We start from the raw sequence: 17,060 nt of genomic DNA, 5'->3' as shown, positions 1-17,060 counted from the left end.
TGAGTATTATATTCTTTGATACATACGAATTTATTTATTAGCACTTTATTTAAAGTCACATGCCGGCCGAACGCGTTAAACTATACTTGCCGCCATACCAAGCGGCGACTGATCTTATAGAACTATCACTCTATCTCACTGAGTCTCCATTAGCATGAAAGATAATATAGCAATATGACTTCACTCGCCTGTTATCATCATTCACGTCAGATTATTTTACCTTGTTTCTGATGAGGTCCTAGCAGCTTAATGAAGGATGAAGGAAAGAGTAATAAATCATGTTTACTTTGATAAAACAGTGTTTTATTCCCAAGTTCATAGTCTAAATAAGACATAAATACATAGTACTTATTGCTTTATACAAAAAGTTGATCTAAGATCACTATTAGTCATACATACAAAAATATTTCACATGTAGAAAAATGCCAGTTCACAGCATAGTTGTAGACAGTTATATGTAATCTAGGGGCATATAAAGTCCTACCTTTGTCTTTCAATGATTTGCTTGCAGTTAATGGTTTACAGTAAAATAGTATCATGTGTGACTTTTAAAAATACATTTTTGCAATCTGGAATAACTTAGACATTGAATAAAAAAGTATGATAAAAATAAATATTTACATTTTACATATGCTGTAGAGGGCAGCTCACAATCTAAGGCAGCAGCATAAGGATTTTTACAGCACTTTATCTAACGTAATCTAAGTATATTGTAAAATACAGATAACAAGGTACCGATTATTAATTGTCCTGGTAGTCTATCAATGTCAGCTATAAGCCTATAACTTTAAAGTTAACAAGGCCAACTTTGGAATACAATGTAAGTAAGTATCAGAACGCACTATAAAGTGACCAAACAGTATATACATCAAATAGATTTTTTACTGAAATAATCCGTTATTTTCTTAGCCATCTTCTTCTTCAATTCAGAACTGGGATCCAACTTTATTTGCTCCGATTTTTCACTCGGATCCATATCATCATTTACATTTTTAGAGTCGTCCAATATGTTAGTGTGTGTTGTTGATAAATTTAGTTTACCATTGGACTGGTCAAGCTTATTCATTTCTTCAAACAAATCTGTAGTCAGACTTTTACTATTACTGGCAGCCATTTTGTGCGAACTGGACGCCATTTTGTTACCCTCCGTGGTTGATTTTGACACTTCGCTGTTAGACTGTGTTTCTTGGGAGTCTGTGTCGTCTTGGAACATGTCTGGCGATTGTTTGAGAAGCTCTTTTTGTAATGATTCGGAGAGTTCGATTTCGTTCACGTCCAATGCGTCACTCTGAAAAAGTTAGGTATTTAGTTTAGTAACAAAATAAGAAGTATTTTAAACTAAGTACTGTAGACCTTCGCGATACGCTTAGAAAATTATTGGTTCTTCAAGTCATTATCAGTCATCATGTGCACTATTGGCGAAAAAGGAGGTACAAGTTTCTAATGGGTTGGCAACGCGCATGTGACACTCCTTGAGTTGCAGGCGTCCATAGGTTCCGGTGACCGCTTTCCATCAGGCGGACCGTATGCTTGTTTGCCACCAACGTAGTATTTTAAAAAAAGTCCTTTATGACAATTTGTAAATTTTTGAAAATATCCAAAAATGTATCGATAAAAAAATTGAATCTGGCAGGCAAGTATGGTCGCGCGATAAGTGATAAAACAGGCCGTCCGTATCGCACTATTTGTACTTACAAACAGTGCGATAGGGACGGCCAAATGTTTTATCACTTATACGGCCAGATGTTTTATCACATACAAAAAGCAAATTAAATCATACATCTACACTATCGTTCCAGTCAATTAAATTTTCCTAGATTGAGTTTTTTGTAGAACTCAGGATATAGGTCGATGGTGAGAACTTACAATATCCATTTTCTCCTCCGCTTGCCTCGTCACCGGGGTTGCCAGCCTCGTCTCACTGAGCGCGGAGCCCGCGTCCAGCCTAGTCTGTTCAGGTCCCGTGTCAGGTGAGCAGGTCGGTAGTTGTCCGTTTTTGAGCGCGTTTTGTATGAAGGCGTGCAGGTTGTTCTTGCGGACGTCTGTTGTGCAGAACCGCGCGATCAACTGGTATAGTTGGCCTGGAATGATGTTTAGATATTAAGATGATGAGAACACAGAATTATAATTAAGCCAGAATGAGTAGTTAGCCCAAAAAGTGTGTCCACATGAGAGGGCATTGTTTGGGCTGGTGTCCCTCTCGCACTTACTGACAATGTCAACATTATTCAGTGACGTCATCACTGTCATAAATTGGGGATACCAGTCAATTAAAGTTACTACTAAATCTACTAATACCCAATTGAAGGTTTTTTTGAAATAATTACATTATAATTATTTACTCTGTCTGAATTTAACACTAAAATAATAAATAAGAAGTTATGAAGTCAGGTAATATACAGATAAAACTACTACTACTATGGTAATCTCATTAACACTGACCACGTATGCGAGAGGGACACCAGCCCAAACAATGTCCTCTCATGTGGACCGTTTTCGCTAGTCTGATACGATCGCCTTTTTTTCTCAGTGATAAGGTTCAATTTAGTATGGCAAAAAATGTGAATGCGCTGTCCCCTTGAACGGTCCCTGGATGAATTCATTCGCAGAGCGAGACTCCTAGTACTGTGTGCCTAGCCTAATGCACAAACGAATCGTAAGCAAATCGTGAACATTCTCATACAAAAATGTAGCGAACGCTAAATTTGGTTGAATTGATAGACTACTAATCTTATAAATAGGAATATGTGTGTGTGTCTGTTTGTTTATCCGTCTTTCACGGCAAAACGGAGCAGCGAATTGACGTGATATTTTAAGGTTGAAGGGATGGATAGTGACATAGGCTACTTTTTGTCTCTTTCTAACCCGCCACCCCTAAAATGGGGGGTGGAAGTTTGTCTGCAACATTCCGCCATTTTCGAATTGAATGCTAGCGAAACCGCGGGCAAAAGTTAGTGAATCTATAAATGGTAGTCAGGTGGTCCATTGACAGCATAAATTAATCAGGAATCGTTCATAAATAGGGAAGCGTTGGTAGCCTAGCGACTTTCGTTCCGTTCCGTTCCGGAGATTGCGGGTTCGAACCCCGGCTCGCACCAATGAGTTTTTCGGAATTTATGTGCGAAATGTCATTTGATATTTGCCAGTCGCTTTTCGGTGAAGGAAAACATCGTGAGGAAACCGGACTAATTCCAATAAGTTCTAGTTTACCCTTCAGGTTGAAGGTTAGATGGCAGTCGGTTTCGTAAAAACTAGTGCCTATGCCAAATCTTGGGATTAATTGACAAAGTGGACCCCAGGCTCTCATGAGCCGTGGCAAATGCCGGGATAACGCAAGGAGGATGAGGAATCGTTCGTAAATACTCTAATTGATCAAACTCACCAACAGTGACATTATATCTGGCCAGCAAGTTGTAAATGTTGACGAACTCGTCCCGAATGGCCGCGTCGTTGAACGTGTAGTACGCCATCGGCCGCCGCGCCTCCGCGCACACCATCAGCTGAAAGAAAATAAGTAAGAATACATTAATCAAAGAGGATCAAGTATTATAGAGTTACTGTCAAAGTAATATGTGTAATCAGTAATCAACTAATCACAGCGCATAGACTGCCATCTCTCGACACAGGCTTAAAACTTTTGAACGTCAAATTTGACAATTTGGCCCATATGATATGTATAATATGTGTTAAAATGTCAAATACGAATATTAGCGCCATCTAGCCGAGCGTCCCCCAAAGGTGTAACGCCATCTAGGCCACGGTATCTTTTCTCCATGGCTTTGAGGTACGTTTTTTTTTTAAACTTTATCCGCCTATTGGCTACGTGCACGACAATTACGCCCACTACCATGTGAACCTGAAGTGGAAAATGTCAAAAAATGACATGTAAACAAACATTATATTTTAACGATTTTTCGTTAATTTTAAATAAATCGAATAACGAGAGCTACTATTTCAAGTGTAATTTAGGTAGATAGATTATAAAGACATGGATGTAATACCAAAAATCAGTTTCCAAAGCATTACTCACGGTATAAACTTCCAACCCCAGACTACAGAAAGAGTCAATAAATTGGTGCTGGCAGGGCATATAAGGAATCTTGAAGAACATAGGAGTAATGGTACAAGTTCTTCGAGCTAGTGATATGGTATTCGCTAAACCTCCGTCCCGTTAATGCCATATAAAACAAATCTAAACGTAAGTACCTAGTCATGTCCGCGGCCGCAGAAATATCCGACACGGGCTTATTCCCAGGCTAGGCCTGATTCTTTAAGCATAATCTTTTACGGTAGGAAAAATACTAACAGCATATTGAACAATATTAGGTAAACGAAGCTTAAATATAATTTATTATAATGGTTTGTTTTGACATGTCACTTACGTTTTCTTTAAGTTCTAAGACTTCGAAAAAAATAGACAACACAGCAACTAGGTTTCCCGATATGGGTTGAAATTTCTTGTCTACAAGTAATGACACTTCTAACAAACGTACGCCGCGCAGTATGTATGTATGCGCGCCAGGTACGTACGCAGCACATGCGCAACGTACACCGCGCACACATACATACCGCGCGTCGTTCGTTTGTTAGAAGTGTTACTACTGTGCCAAAGCCAGCAGTTATAGCATATCCCTAATATCCCTATGTCTGCTGACCTGTATGAGAGTCTTCAGCTGCGGAGTGCCCCCGAAGGCGCCACAGCCCCAGTTGCCGGTGGCTACGCCGGGGTACTGCGTACTTGTTGGCGGCTCTTCTGAGTAAAACGTGAAGCCCACCCAGGCCTGGAAAGAAATATAATATTTTATACAATATGAAGGAAATATTAATGTTCTGAAATTTATCGACCGACCTGGTTCGGATCAGGTTCGACGAGCCAGCTAAGCCACGGTCCTGGGTTTGAATGTAATCAGTGTTGTCAGAGTGTTATATCTTACCCAACATTGACTCTAGGAGTAGTCTTTTCTTTAGTTTTCTTATATTTTTGGACCAAAGTAGTTTGTGTAGCGTTCGTAACTGTATTATAGCACAGTATAATAAAGAGTACGATACGTACAGTATAGCCACTCCCGCTCCCCGCTGAAAGCGCCGCCCACCCCCTATCGGTTACCTCACAGTTACCGCGTGTCAAAAACGCGAACAGTGGACCTGTCATACTTCACTCATACAAGCATGGTACGCGTTCACCTACACGAGCTTAGACTGTGTGCTAGGAACGCGCCTCTTTCATATATTTGACCGCCAGTGTCCGAGGTGTGATTATAGTAAATCTCGGTTGCCATGGTTACCTTGTTGAGCTCCCTGAGCACGGCCGGCGGGCGGTACTGCTGCGCCGCGCCGGCGTAAGGCAGCGCGTCCACTGCCAGCACGCTCACGCGCCTCCTGAGAGACGAGTCCAGTGGAGTGGCGTCACTATGGTCCCCCGCCCATTGGAAACTGGAACCGTATCCGGTATACTTGCTGTAGCGTTCGCAACCTGGATTATTGTAAATTGGGTTACTAGCGGCATAGGAAATAGTTAAACAAAGTGACATTTTATTACAGCAGGTAGGTAGCGAAAGTTTAAATGGGGAACTTGCCTGTACTTAAAGTAAATAACTTTCCACTCACTATAGTGAGGAAATTACAACTCAAAAAACGTGTTTATCACTGCTTCAAGTAGTTCCACAGGTGGTAAATCATCGTCATAACTAGATTCACCCACTTTTAACAATTTCAAAGCCGAAAATTTTACTACATTCATGGTCAAATTACTTTGTTCACTAGTGGATAAACTGCGTTTTTACCCGCTAGCATAAAAGGACAAAACAAGTGTATTTTATACCGTGCACAAAATAAAGTATCAAATAGTCGAAAGAAAAACGAGGACAGGTGTTATTTTGAAACCCAATTTCTATTTAAGAAATCGGATCAAATTCGTTTTGACAATTAAAACGAAGCTGGATTTACTAGAAGGAAATTAGCCTATTACATACTATATATATTCGTAGTATTCGCTTACCAACACAAGTTGTATTTCATATAGTCAGCAACACAAGTAACGGATTGAACAAAGCTTCAGAAGTGTCTACGATTCTGTAACCACTAAACAAAAAGACATATTTGTCTATAAGAAAAGTTAATGTCAGATAATTTTTGGTGCATTGTTCCGTCCGTTACTATCCATGCTTAAAAAGAGTATGCTATTGCACTGAGAGAAAAAACAAACAGTTTTCATGTTCGTTCAACAAGTTTTTTGGTTAAAATAGCGCCTACGTGCTCTTTGGTTCAAACCACAAGCTACTTGTCATTTGAATCGGCAATATATTTGAATCAACAAGTCGATTTTATAAAAACAACCTGACACATATTGTTTTTAAGCATACGTTGTGAATGTGTAGAAAGTTCTCTCAAGGCTACCTATGATCATGATCACCTACCTATGATCATGAGCGCTTCATTCGGCCGTAAGACTTCGGTGAACAGCATGGACACCATCAGCTCCGGACAGATCACGAAGCGGATCTCCTCCTGCACACAGCCGTGCCCTAGTACGCCGCCGCCGAGGTATCTGGAAAAGAATCCATACTATAATATTATAAATGGGAAAGTGTGTGTGTCTGTTTGTTTGTCCGTCTTTCACGGCAAAACGGAGCGACGAAATGACAAAACAACGAAATGACGTGGTAACCTTTTTTAAGTGAAGATAGTTGAAGTAACCACATTCGGATGGATCTCTGAGTGCGGGTAGTCTGTTATAGGCTACTGATAGTTGAAGGGATTTTGCTACTTTTCATTTCATTTCATTTCTTTCTAAGTCCCCATTAAAATGCATGCACTTCCCTGTGAGGGCATGATGGGTGGTGGAAGTTTGTATGGAGAATTCCGCAATTTTCGAATTTAACGCGAGCGAAGCTGCGGGCAAAAGCTATTAGTGCATTTTTAAATCCATGTCTATGTGTAAAAGAACCAACCTTCAAATCAAGGGTGAACAGACATCTGGGCGAGCTTACTCCATCGTAGGCCACGTCAAGTTGGCCTGTGATGGGGGTGGAAGTTTGTATGGAGAATTCCGCAATTTTCGAATTTTGCGGGCAAAAGCTATTAGTGCTCCATGTGTGGCCAAGAGTAAGCCCATTTATAATTTTAAAAAAGCTGTGGATTGGGACAAAAAATAAAGATTCTACTGGCGCAACTGGTTGGATCAGTCACTTGTTAGCAAAACAAAATTCCATAACCGTCACTATTTCACAATTACGAAAATTGTCGCCCAACAGTGACACTTCGCCGTTCATTGCCTATTCAGCAAGGACATATCGTCACTACTTTTAAAATATCTCGTATCTCACGCTGTTCCTCAAAGTTAAAACGCAGTAAGTCTATATGCATCCCATACATACTTACTACAATTTTCTTTTCATTGACAGACGAAGATACAAGTTTTTTTTAAAGTAGTGACGATATTGACGCTCAGTAACAATGTTACTTATAAACCCAGAAATAGGCACAGAATTGTCAGTGTCCATGTCACTGTTATTGCTTACATAATCTCCAACAGTTTCATCGGAAGCTACATGTACTATCAGCTGCAAAAGTGGAGTGGTGGCCGTGTCGTGGTCGTGTTTGCCGGGAACCAATCAGTGGATTGTGACCAGGCGATATAAAATGAAACATAAACACTTTTGGTGCAGGATTACACACTTGTTAGCAAAGTCCGGCTGTATCAAACCATTTGAATCTTTAATTTTAGTGCCACCTACAGCGACTTGTAAAAGGACTGCAACACGTGAGGCACTAGCGCAGTCGGTCGGATCACTCACTTAGCAAAGTCTAACTGTAGCAAACCATTAAAACTTCGATATTTCCACTCGTAGCTACATGTAAAGGCGCAGCCGCGAGCGCAACGATAAGCTGCATGTAGGCGACATAAAAAAACATCATAACATATCTGGCGCAGCCAGTAGGATCACTCACTTGTTCGCAAAGTCCAGCTGTATCAAACCATCAGAATCTTCAATGGTGCCACTGGCAGCTACATGTAGAGGAACAGCGGCCAGCGACGCGGGCGACTGCGGCCAGGCGGGGCAGCGGCGCGGCGGCGCGGAGCGGCGCGAGAACGTCACGGCGCCGCGCGGGGCTGCTCTATACAGGGCGGGAGGTCAGGATTGCTTCTATAGACGGTCAACCAAATATTGCCACGGAGAGAAGGCGACAAATTCAAATGTTCCATGGGAATAGACGAGACGACTAAAAACAACTAATTAGTCCGTCAGTTAGATTATCAAAGAATTTTAGACACGTATTTTTCTTTTTGTCGTAAACGAAAAATGACGACGGTGCAGTGCGTTGAAGTTTCGCGTGACGTCACGTCGAGGTAAAAATTTTACTCAGAAGTGACGTCACAAGCCCCTAGTCGTAATCCCTTTAAACCTTCGACCCTACATTTTCAATAAATTTTTAAGTGCACGTCGTTGATTCCGCCGACGTCAAGGATTTGGAAGGCAGGCGTTTTATGAAGACGATTGGCCGGTAATCCGTACATTTTCAATTAGCCGCCTTTTTTAGTGGCGAGATTAGGTTGACCATCTATATATGTAAGACATGAGTGCACGCCCATGTTGGCCGTGCGGCGTGCGTATCAAACAATTGAAGTTCATACAAGTGTCCTGACTCTACGCCGCCAGCCCGCGTCCACTCAGGCCTCACGGCTCAGCCACGACATTGGTCTAAGCGCAACAGCGGTGAGCGGCAGCCATACATTGGAGTGAGACACAGCAATGGGACTTTTCATTCGCACGTATGGCTGCCGCTTGCCGCTGTCGCGCTTCACCAATATCGTGGCTGGACCGTTACACTATGGCGTTACGACAGTGGGTTTCTTCAGAATACAGAGGTACAAATATTATATATAAGTACTGTGTGTTGACATTGGCAAAAGTCAATCTACATTTTTTGTATGTAGATGGCAGGGGCTCTTTTAAAATCGCTGTCAATAGAAATTGTCAACAATGTAAACAAACCATTATATAAAATATCAATATTTTAGCACAATTTCATTATTTTGAAGGTTGAGGATCATAATGTGACATGAATTGATTAAATTACACATGTATTCAGTACTTATCTGATGAGCTAGAATGGAAATTAAAGACATTTTGACTACAAGGTTTGTTTACATTGTTCACATGTTCCATTGACGGCGACTTTACAAGTAAAGTTTTTACAATCTACTTGGTCTATATACATTTTTATTAGTTACTCTGCAGAAAAGTATGAAGTAATATTATACCTCGTAAAATGTCTGTCTAAACAGTATTTCTAGTATAGTAACCTAAGCTAAAAGAAAAACATCAAAATATTATTTAAATAATATAAAATAATATCACCTTTAGTACAGACTCTTCTAAAGTAGTGACAAAGACACTTGAGCTTCTCCAAGACTGAATCTGATCCTGATGATTCATAAAGTCTGTAACAATAAAGTTATAATAAATATATTTATTTATTTATTTATTTAATCTTTATTGCACAACAAAATAAGGTACAAATGGCGGACTTAATGCCTCAAGGCATTCTCTACCAGTCAACCAATATAGTGTATTACCTATTAAGCAAAGTGGATAGAGTATATATGTATATAAAAAAATACTGTCAAAGTAAACAGTGCACAGACTACCATCTCTCGACACAAGCCCATTTTCAACATGTGTTAAAAAAGTCAAATAAGCAAGGCGGGGTAGTAAGGAAGGTGGCGAAAGACACTGTCCAACGTCGGCTCCTAAGCTCTCCAGGAGAGTTACTGCCTTGGCGTCAGGCGGCAGGCGGCCGTAAAATGCGTACCCCGTAAGCGACGCAAGTGCGAATGATGCGATACAAGATGCAAATAATACTAGGGCGTCCCCCCGAAGCGACGAAAAATGTGACAAGAACAAACATTCGCATTTGACCATCAAGAGGCTTAGACTTGCAACATGGAACTTGGGGTCTCTCACAGGAAGGAGCCAAGAACTGAGCAAAATTTTACAAATAAAACCGCCTTCAAAAATAAGCGCGTTACAAAACACGGAGAAACTAAAAAGCCAAAAATAATAAACCTTTCAATTCAGATTTCTTATCGTATTGCAATAAGCTAAACATCCAAATTATAAACAAATCAATTATTTTTGTAGTCGGTACCAGACCTGTTCGTCGCCTTGCTATTGCCTGTTTGCCCCACCCAACCATACACAGGCTGGTACCGACTCCAAAAATAATTGATTTGTTTATAATTTGGATGTTTAGCTTATTGCAATACGATAAGAAATCTGAATTGAAAGGTTTATTATTTTTGGCTTTTTAGTTTCTCCGTGTTTTGTAACGCGCTTATTTTTGAAGGCGGTTTTATTTTTTGTTAAAAAGTTTATTTATTTGTTGATTTTTAGTGGTTCCTAGTGATATTATATGTATCAGTCCGAATACATGTACAGTAGTGAAAGAATTATCCTTTAACTCCTAACCATTGAGGAGTTGACCTTCCATCATCAGCTCAGTTGATTTTTAGTGGTTCCTAGTGATATTATATGTATCAGTTCGAATACATGTACAGTAGTGAAAGAATTATCCTTAAACTCCTAACCATTGAGGAGTTGACCTTCCATCATCAGCTCAGCCACATAAAATTATTACCATCAGACATAAATACTGGTGTACCTTTGAAAAATAGACTAAAAACATTACATGTGCCTATAACATTTGAAGAGTTCCCTCGTTTTCTCCAGGATCCCATCATCAGACCCTGACTTGGTGCCAATGGGACCATCTCGGGGTTATACTGGTTCGATCAAAAAAAAAATTTTGAAAATCGGTCCACGATTCTCGGAGATATCGAGTAACATACATACAAAAAAAAAAAAAAAAAAAAAAAAATAAAAAAAAAAAAAAAACATTCAGTCGAATTGAGAACCTCCTCCTTTTTTGAAGTCGGTTAAAAAGGCGCATTAACATCTGCTGCTTACAGGAAACGAAGTGGAAAGGCTCAAAATCCAAAGATATAGGAAACGACTACCAGGTTATATATCACGGCACAGACAACAAAAGAAACGGAGTGGCAATAGTGCTTGACAACAACTTCAAAGCGCGAATAATAAACATCACACGCAAGAGCGACCGCTTAATTGCAATCAAACTGGCTCTAGATGACCAGCAGATCACCAATATAATCTCAGCTTACGCCCCACAATCAGGGTGTACAGATGTAGAAAAATCTGATTTCTGGGATGACTTCGATGATTTGATCCGTAGCATACCTATAAATGAATACAAGATAATTGGAGGGGATCTGAATGGACATGTGGGAGTTAGCAACACTGCATATGAGAAGACTGTCCACGGAGGGTACGGAATGGGTGAAGTGAACAAACAAGGAGAAACAATTCTAGATTTTGCGGCAAGACACTCGTTAAGCCTGATTAATACAAACTTCCAAAAGAAACTGGAACATTTGATCACCTACAAATGCGCAAGAAAAGTCTCACAAATAGACTTTATAGTCTCAGACGTAACCGTTAAGCATAAGTTTAGAGATTGCAAGGTGATTCCAGGCGAAGCCCTAACATCTCAGCACCGTATCCTCGTGGCTGTTTACGATTTACCAAAGCCCATTAGAACAATAGTGGATAGATCTCCTAGAACTAAGTGGGGGGCACTAGATAGCTCTAAAGGCGACACACTAATTGATGAGATGAGAAAGTACCTCGAGGCTGACTTGGATATAGACTATGAGTGCGCTGACCACATGTGGACTAAATTTGAAGAACAATGTAAAAGTAAAGCAACACAGATCTTAGGTGTGTCCAAAGGTCCTCTTAGTGGCGGCAAAAATCCTAAATGGTGGAATGAGAGGGTGCATGAGAGTTTGGCAGCTAAGAAATCCCAGTTTAAGGTTTGGCAAACTTCCCAAACAGATGAAGATCGAATTAAATATAAAGAAGCAAAGAAACTAGCGAAGCAAACCGTCGCACAAGAGAGAGCCAACTCAAACCAGGCTTTTTATGCCGACTTGGAAAACGCCAAAAATGAGACTGAAGTACTCAAAATTGCTAAAACTAGACATAGGTCAACAATGGATATTAGAGTAAATAAGTACATAAAGAACAAAAATCATCAACTAATCACAAACAACGAACAGATTAACGACAGGTGGTTAGAATACTATGAGCAACTACTTAATGAGGAATTCCCACATGAAGAACCAGCACCTCAAAATGCCACACATGGTCCTATAAAAAATGTGGACGAAGGAGAGGTCAAACTAGCGATCACAGCAATGAAAAATCGTAAAGCCCTAGGCCCAGACGAAGTACCGGCGGACTTATGGAAGCGATTAGGCCCGCCGGCAGTAACCTGGCTGACCAGGCTGTTTAACACCATCTTAACCACCAAAAATATCCCGGAGTCGTGGCGAAAAAGCTACTTATTGCCCTTCTACAAAAATAAAGGAGACGTGGCAGAGTGCGAAAATTATAGAGGTATAAAACTTACCTCGCATACGCTGAAAATATGGGAACGGATCATTAACAAACGTATCACAGCGCTCATCAGGATATCTCCAAGTCAGTTTGGGTTCACTGCTTCCAAATCCACCACCGACGCCATACAAGCGATCAGAATCTTGATGGAAAAGCATAAAATCAATAAAGTAGACCTACATCTAGCATTCATCGACCTTGAAAAGGCGTTTGACCGCGTGCCACGTAAACTTGTATGGCAAGCACTTCGAGCCCAAAACGTACCGGAATACTACATCCAGATTATTCAGGACATGTACTACGGTGCTACCACAAAAGTTCGAAGCCTGGCGGGTCTAAGCAAAGCTTTTGAGGTTAAAGTAGGCGTCCACCAGGGTTCTGCGCTGAGCCCTTTACTTTTTAATCTGGTGATGGATTACCTCACTAAGGACATACCGGCACCGTTACCATGGACCATGCTGTATGCAGACGATGTTGTACTAGCCGCAAATACTGCACAACATCTGCAGGAACTCCTCAATATGTGGACACAGTCCCTGGAAAAGTACGGCCTACGTGTTAGTAGGAGCAAAACCGAACACATGCAATGCTCCTTCAGTGGAAACACAAAGCAAGACACAATACACATCGGTACAACACCCATACCAACAGTGAGGAAGTTCAAATATCTGGGCTCCATGCTAACACTAGATGCAAACGTGGATGACGACGTATCGAGCTAACAATATGGGCCAAATTGTCAAAACTGAGGTTCAAAAGTTTTAAGCCTGTGTTTTTACTTTGACAGTAACTCTCTATATTACTCGATCCTCTTTGGTAAAAGTTAATACTCACGTATTAAAGTTAATGTGCGGAAAAGAGGCGTATTCAGAGCTCTTCTTGGTGCTGTTCCGTCGCGGAAACGTAGAGAAGAACGCGTTCGCCAGCAAACTCGATATCTGCTGCTGCGACAGGGATATTGACCGGTTTCTGTGCTGTCTGTAAGGAGTGACAATAGCATTATGATACAAGAGCGGGAACATGAAGGGAGTGTTTTAAATCGACACGGGTCATCTCTTCGCACGTGTATAGTATCATTCTTCAGTCTTGTCAGGTCAAACTTTCAAAGTCCCATATGGTACCTTTGAAGTTTCGACCTGACAAGATTTGTATTACTTTGCATACAAGTGCGGAAAAAAAACAGTAAGTATGAAAAAAACATGTATGTTTTATATCTTTACTGAATAAATTAAACATTTGAATAAACTTAAGACATTTTAACAATTGAGATGACACCTAAAAAATATGGCCCTTGTCTGTGATCTGCGCCAAATATTATGCAATAAGTAAAAATCATAAAATCAACATTTAATAACAAATTTATCATATAAAGAGTTACATTATTTTTGTAGATAATCATATATAATTGTAGATAATTTTGTAGAAAAAGAAAAAAAAACGATGGGTTCACTTACTTGAGTAATGGTATTGGTGATTGAATTAACCTAGGCAAGTCCAGGGCAAGTTTAGCTATCTCTGGCAATGTCACATCAAAGAAGTACTGGGACTCCTCTTCTTCTAAATACTGAAAACAATGTGGATAAAAGGCATGAGTTTTTTCCAAAAAATTTTTTTTTTTTTTACTGTTTTTGAATGTATTTTCACATAAAAATGTTATTCATCAAACTAGCACTTCAAATGAATTTTGACGTTTTTTTTTTCTAAAAACCTCATTTTTGAAAGCTTTTATTTCATACTTTTGGACATCTATCAATGAGGATAGTAAGACTAATTCTCCATAATGGCATCAACATCGTTAAAAAAGCCTTTTGTACTGAGTAACAATAAGATATTTATTTTTTCAATTGGTCATATTTAAGGTCATAACTCTGAAACTAGGCGAAATCTAGAAAAGTGTATATGACATTTTAGTCTTAAAATGGGATCAGGAATATGCTCTTAGTCTCTCGCAATGCTCATGAGCACCGTGTATATCAACTTTCTACCTTGTCATTTTGATATTAAGTACCCATGTCAAATACTAGTGCAGTGTTGAGCACTAGAACTTTTACCTTATTAAGCTTAGGAACACATTTCCGTCAGTTTGACAATAGTAGACAATTTTGTGGAATGCCCCATTACCTCATTGAAGAGCTTATGTAGTGCTCTGAACTTCCAACAGTTTTTGAACTGCGTGTTGTAACTCAAGATGGCTGCCGCCAGCTCCTGGCTATTCCGGATCGGCTTCCACAGGGCACTCTGGATTAAGCCCCATCGCTTTTTTAAGTGTGTTTCGCCTGAACTCTATAAAAAAACTTCATATATTATAATTGGTCCCTAACCTTTAGTATACGCCTGTCAAAAATATTTTATTCACTTTTCAATCATAATAAACACATATTAACCATAACAAACTAGAGAATATAAAGAGTAAAGAGCTCAAGAATTTTCATCAAACACAAATTAATTTTTATTACTGGCCAATACACAATAAACTTACGTCTTCAACTGGATATAAGCTCTGATTAGAGCACGGCATCCTGACAAAGTCATGGTCCCAGTTGTCTTGCCCATTCTGCGGTTTCGGCGGGCGGTCGCCCGGCACGCAACCGCTGCTCGGAATATGATACAACACCGTATGGTTGAACGCAGGAGCCACTAAAGGGAACTCTGGGGCTCCCCACGGCGACTGCGACCCCCAGATTTCGGTTAAAGGAACGCCGCGCCAGCTATTATCACTTTCCATGTCGGAGGTCATCGTGAACGCGCGAAAATCATGCCTTGCGACTGTAAACGAACTGTTTAGTTCTTATTATATTAATACAAAAGTATGAGTATTATTATATAGGAAGCAATCTAACCTTTATAGCTTTTAGATAATATTCTAAGCGTTAATTGAATTTTCATTAACAAATTAATAAGATAAGAGTGGTCAAGAGTAAATACATAATGTATTTGACAATTATCTGTCATCTACCATCTACGTCTATTAGGGCGCGAGTACACGGTGCCGTCTCCGTCCCGCGTCAACACCGCACCACCGCACCTCTGCGCTATGCAAGCGCTATGTACACGAAATGAAATGAAATGAAATGAAATATTTTTTTATTTTGCTTGAAATATGGTACAAAAGTTGTTCAGACAATATTATAAATAGGTAACACATATTTCACCATCATCGGGCATGCAAAAATATCTTAACCTACAATTAAAACTAAGTCTATACAATTATAGTCAAGGCCAACTTCAGTCAAAAGATGACATGTATTCCTCTATGGAATAGAAAGCTTGTTGTACAAGCCAAGCTTTTAGTTTTGCTTTAAACGTTTTCAAAGGCAACAGTTTAATATCATCACGCAGTCTATTATAGATCTTGATACTCATACAAAAGGTGTTTTTACTATATAAAGCTGTTCTTTTGCAACTTCGTAGACACCTCGTACCATTTTATGTCATGCATGTACGTCACCGTGTACTCGCGATCTTAGAGGGTCAAGCCCAAATTTTCACAATTCTCGCTAAGTGACAGTTCTTTGATTCTTTCTCTCTCGTTCTCACTTAAGTAAAAGTTTCAAGGTCGCGGTGCGGTGCGTTCGTGTGTTAGCTGCATTAGTCTGCGTGAAATGGAGGGATGATGGCAAAGGGGCAAAGCTAGTAAATAATAAAAAAAAAACAATGACATGTGTCACTTAGTTTGTTATGGTTACGGTTATGGGTTACGGTACTTAAAGGCTCCAGTACACAATGGCCTGTGATGGGCCACGCTTTGCAATGCACAATTGTAGGCCACGATCACTTGGTGTTCACACAGTGGCGCATGTCTCATTGCTGGCTGGCAAACCACTTGCGATGGACATAGAAGTAATTACGGCTGCGGCTATTTATTTATAAACTGTTTACAAGTATTACAGGCTCAGATTGATATAAATCAATAAACTTTAAAAGTTTCTTCATTGCTCCACGGTACTGATATTTTGGGCGATCAAAAATTCTAGTTCTAGAGTCTGGCTAGCCAAATATTGTTGACAGATATTTCCTTGTGGTATCACCAATTGTCTATGGTTTAAAAAAAAGGCTAAAAGTCTGCTGTCAATTTATGTCACTTATTCAAATTGTTCGCGGGTTATTAAGGGTAAATCTTAAATATTATAACAATGACGATACCAAGCGAGGTCCGCAATTTGCTGTTTAAGCTAATAAATAATTACAACCAAGAGCGAAGTCGACGTGAAGCGGCATATAATGAAAAACTGCAATGTTTACAAGTCGTGAACAATATAGTAGGTTGGTGCTCTATTAATATTTTGATACTTTAAGTACTACTTCTAACATTTGCCTATAACTTTGATTAAGTATGTGAATATAATAAAACTTAAATCTCATAAACAGGAAAAGAGTGTAAAGACAAGGAAAAACTCGAAGCTCTGGAAAGCATTAATAAAATAAAAATATTGGAACGTAACGACTTACTTACGAAAAACCAATATTTAGAAGAAATCAGTGAAGTGACTGGTCAGTAGTAATTTGATATAAAAATATAAAAAATAAAATAAATAATATAATTTAGCCTATATACGTTCCACTGCTGGGCACAGGCCT

At 39.6% G+C, this 17,060-nt stretch overlaps 1 protein-coding gene across 1 annotated transcript; it reads right to left on the bottom strand.

The window, feature by feature from the left end:
• Positions 1-287: 287 nt before the first annotated feature.
• LOC125226844 (poly(ADP-ribose) glycohydrolase-like) lies at positions 288-15,320 on the bottom strand. Its single transcript, XM_048130977.1, has 12 exons — positions 14,962-15,320; positions 14,604-14,765; positions 13,937-14,046; positions 13,317-13,460; positions 9,363-9,445; positions 7,951-8,113; positions 6,417-6,547; positions 5,286-5,473; positions 4,656-4,781; positions 3,383-3,500; positions 1,867-2,081; positions 288-1,288 (listed from the first exon to the last, which is right to left on the bottom strand). Exons 1-12 carry the CDS (start codon positions 15,217-15,219, stop codon positions 869-871), a joined length of 2,118 nt encoding a protein of 705 aa, XP_047986934.1. The 5' UTR covers positions 15,220-15,320; the 3' UTR covers positions 288-868.
• Positions 15,321-17,060: the final 1,740 nt, after the last annotated feature.

Source organism: Leguminivora glycinivorella, chromosome 1 (assembly GCF_023078275.1).
Source record: "Leguminivora glycinivorella isolate SPB_JAAS2020 chromosome 1, LegGlyc_1.1, whole genome shotgun sequence".
In the NCBI taxonomy this organism is placed as follows: domain Eukaryota; kingdom Metazoa; phylum Arthropoda; class Insecta; order Lepidoptera; family Tortricidae; genus Leguminivora; species Leguminivora glycinivorella.
Note: the sequence above shows the minus strand (reverse complement) of the source record. Positions and strands in the feature narration are given on the sequence as shown.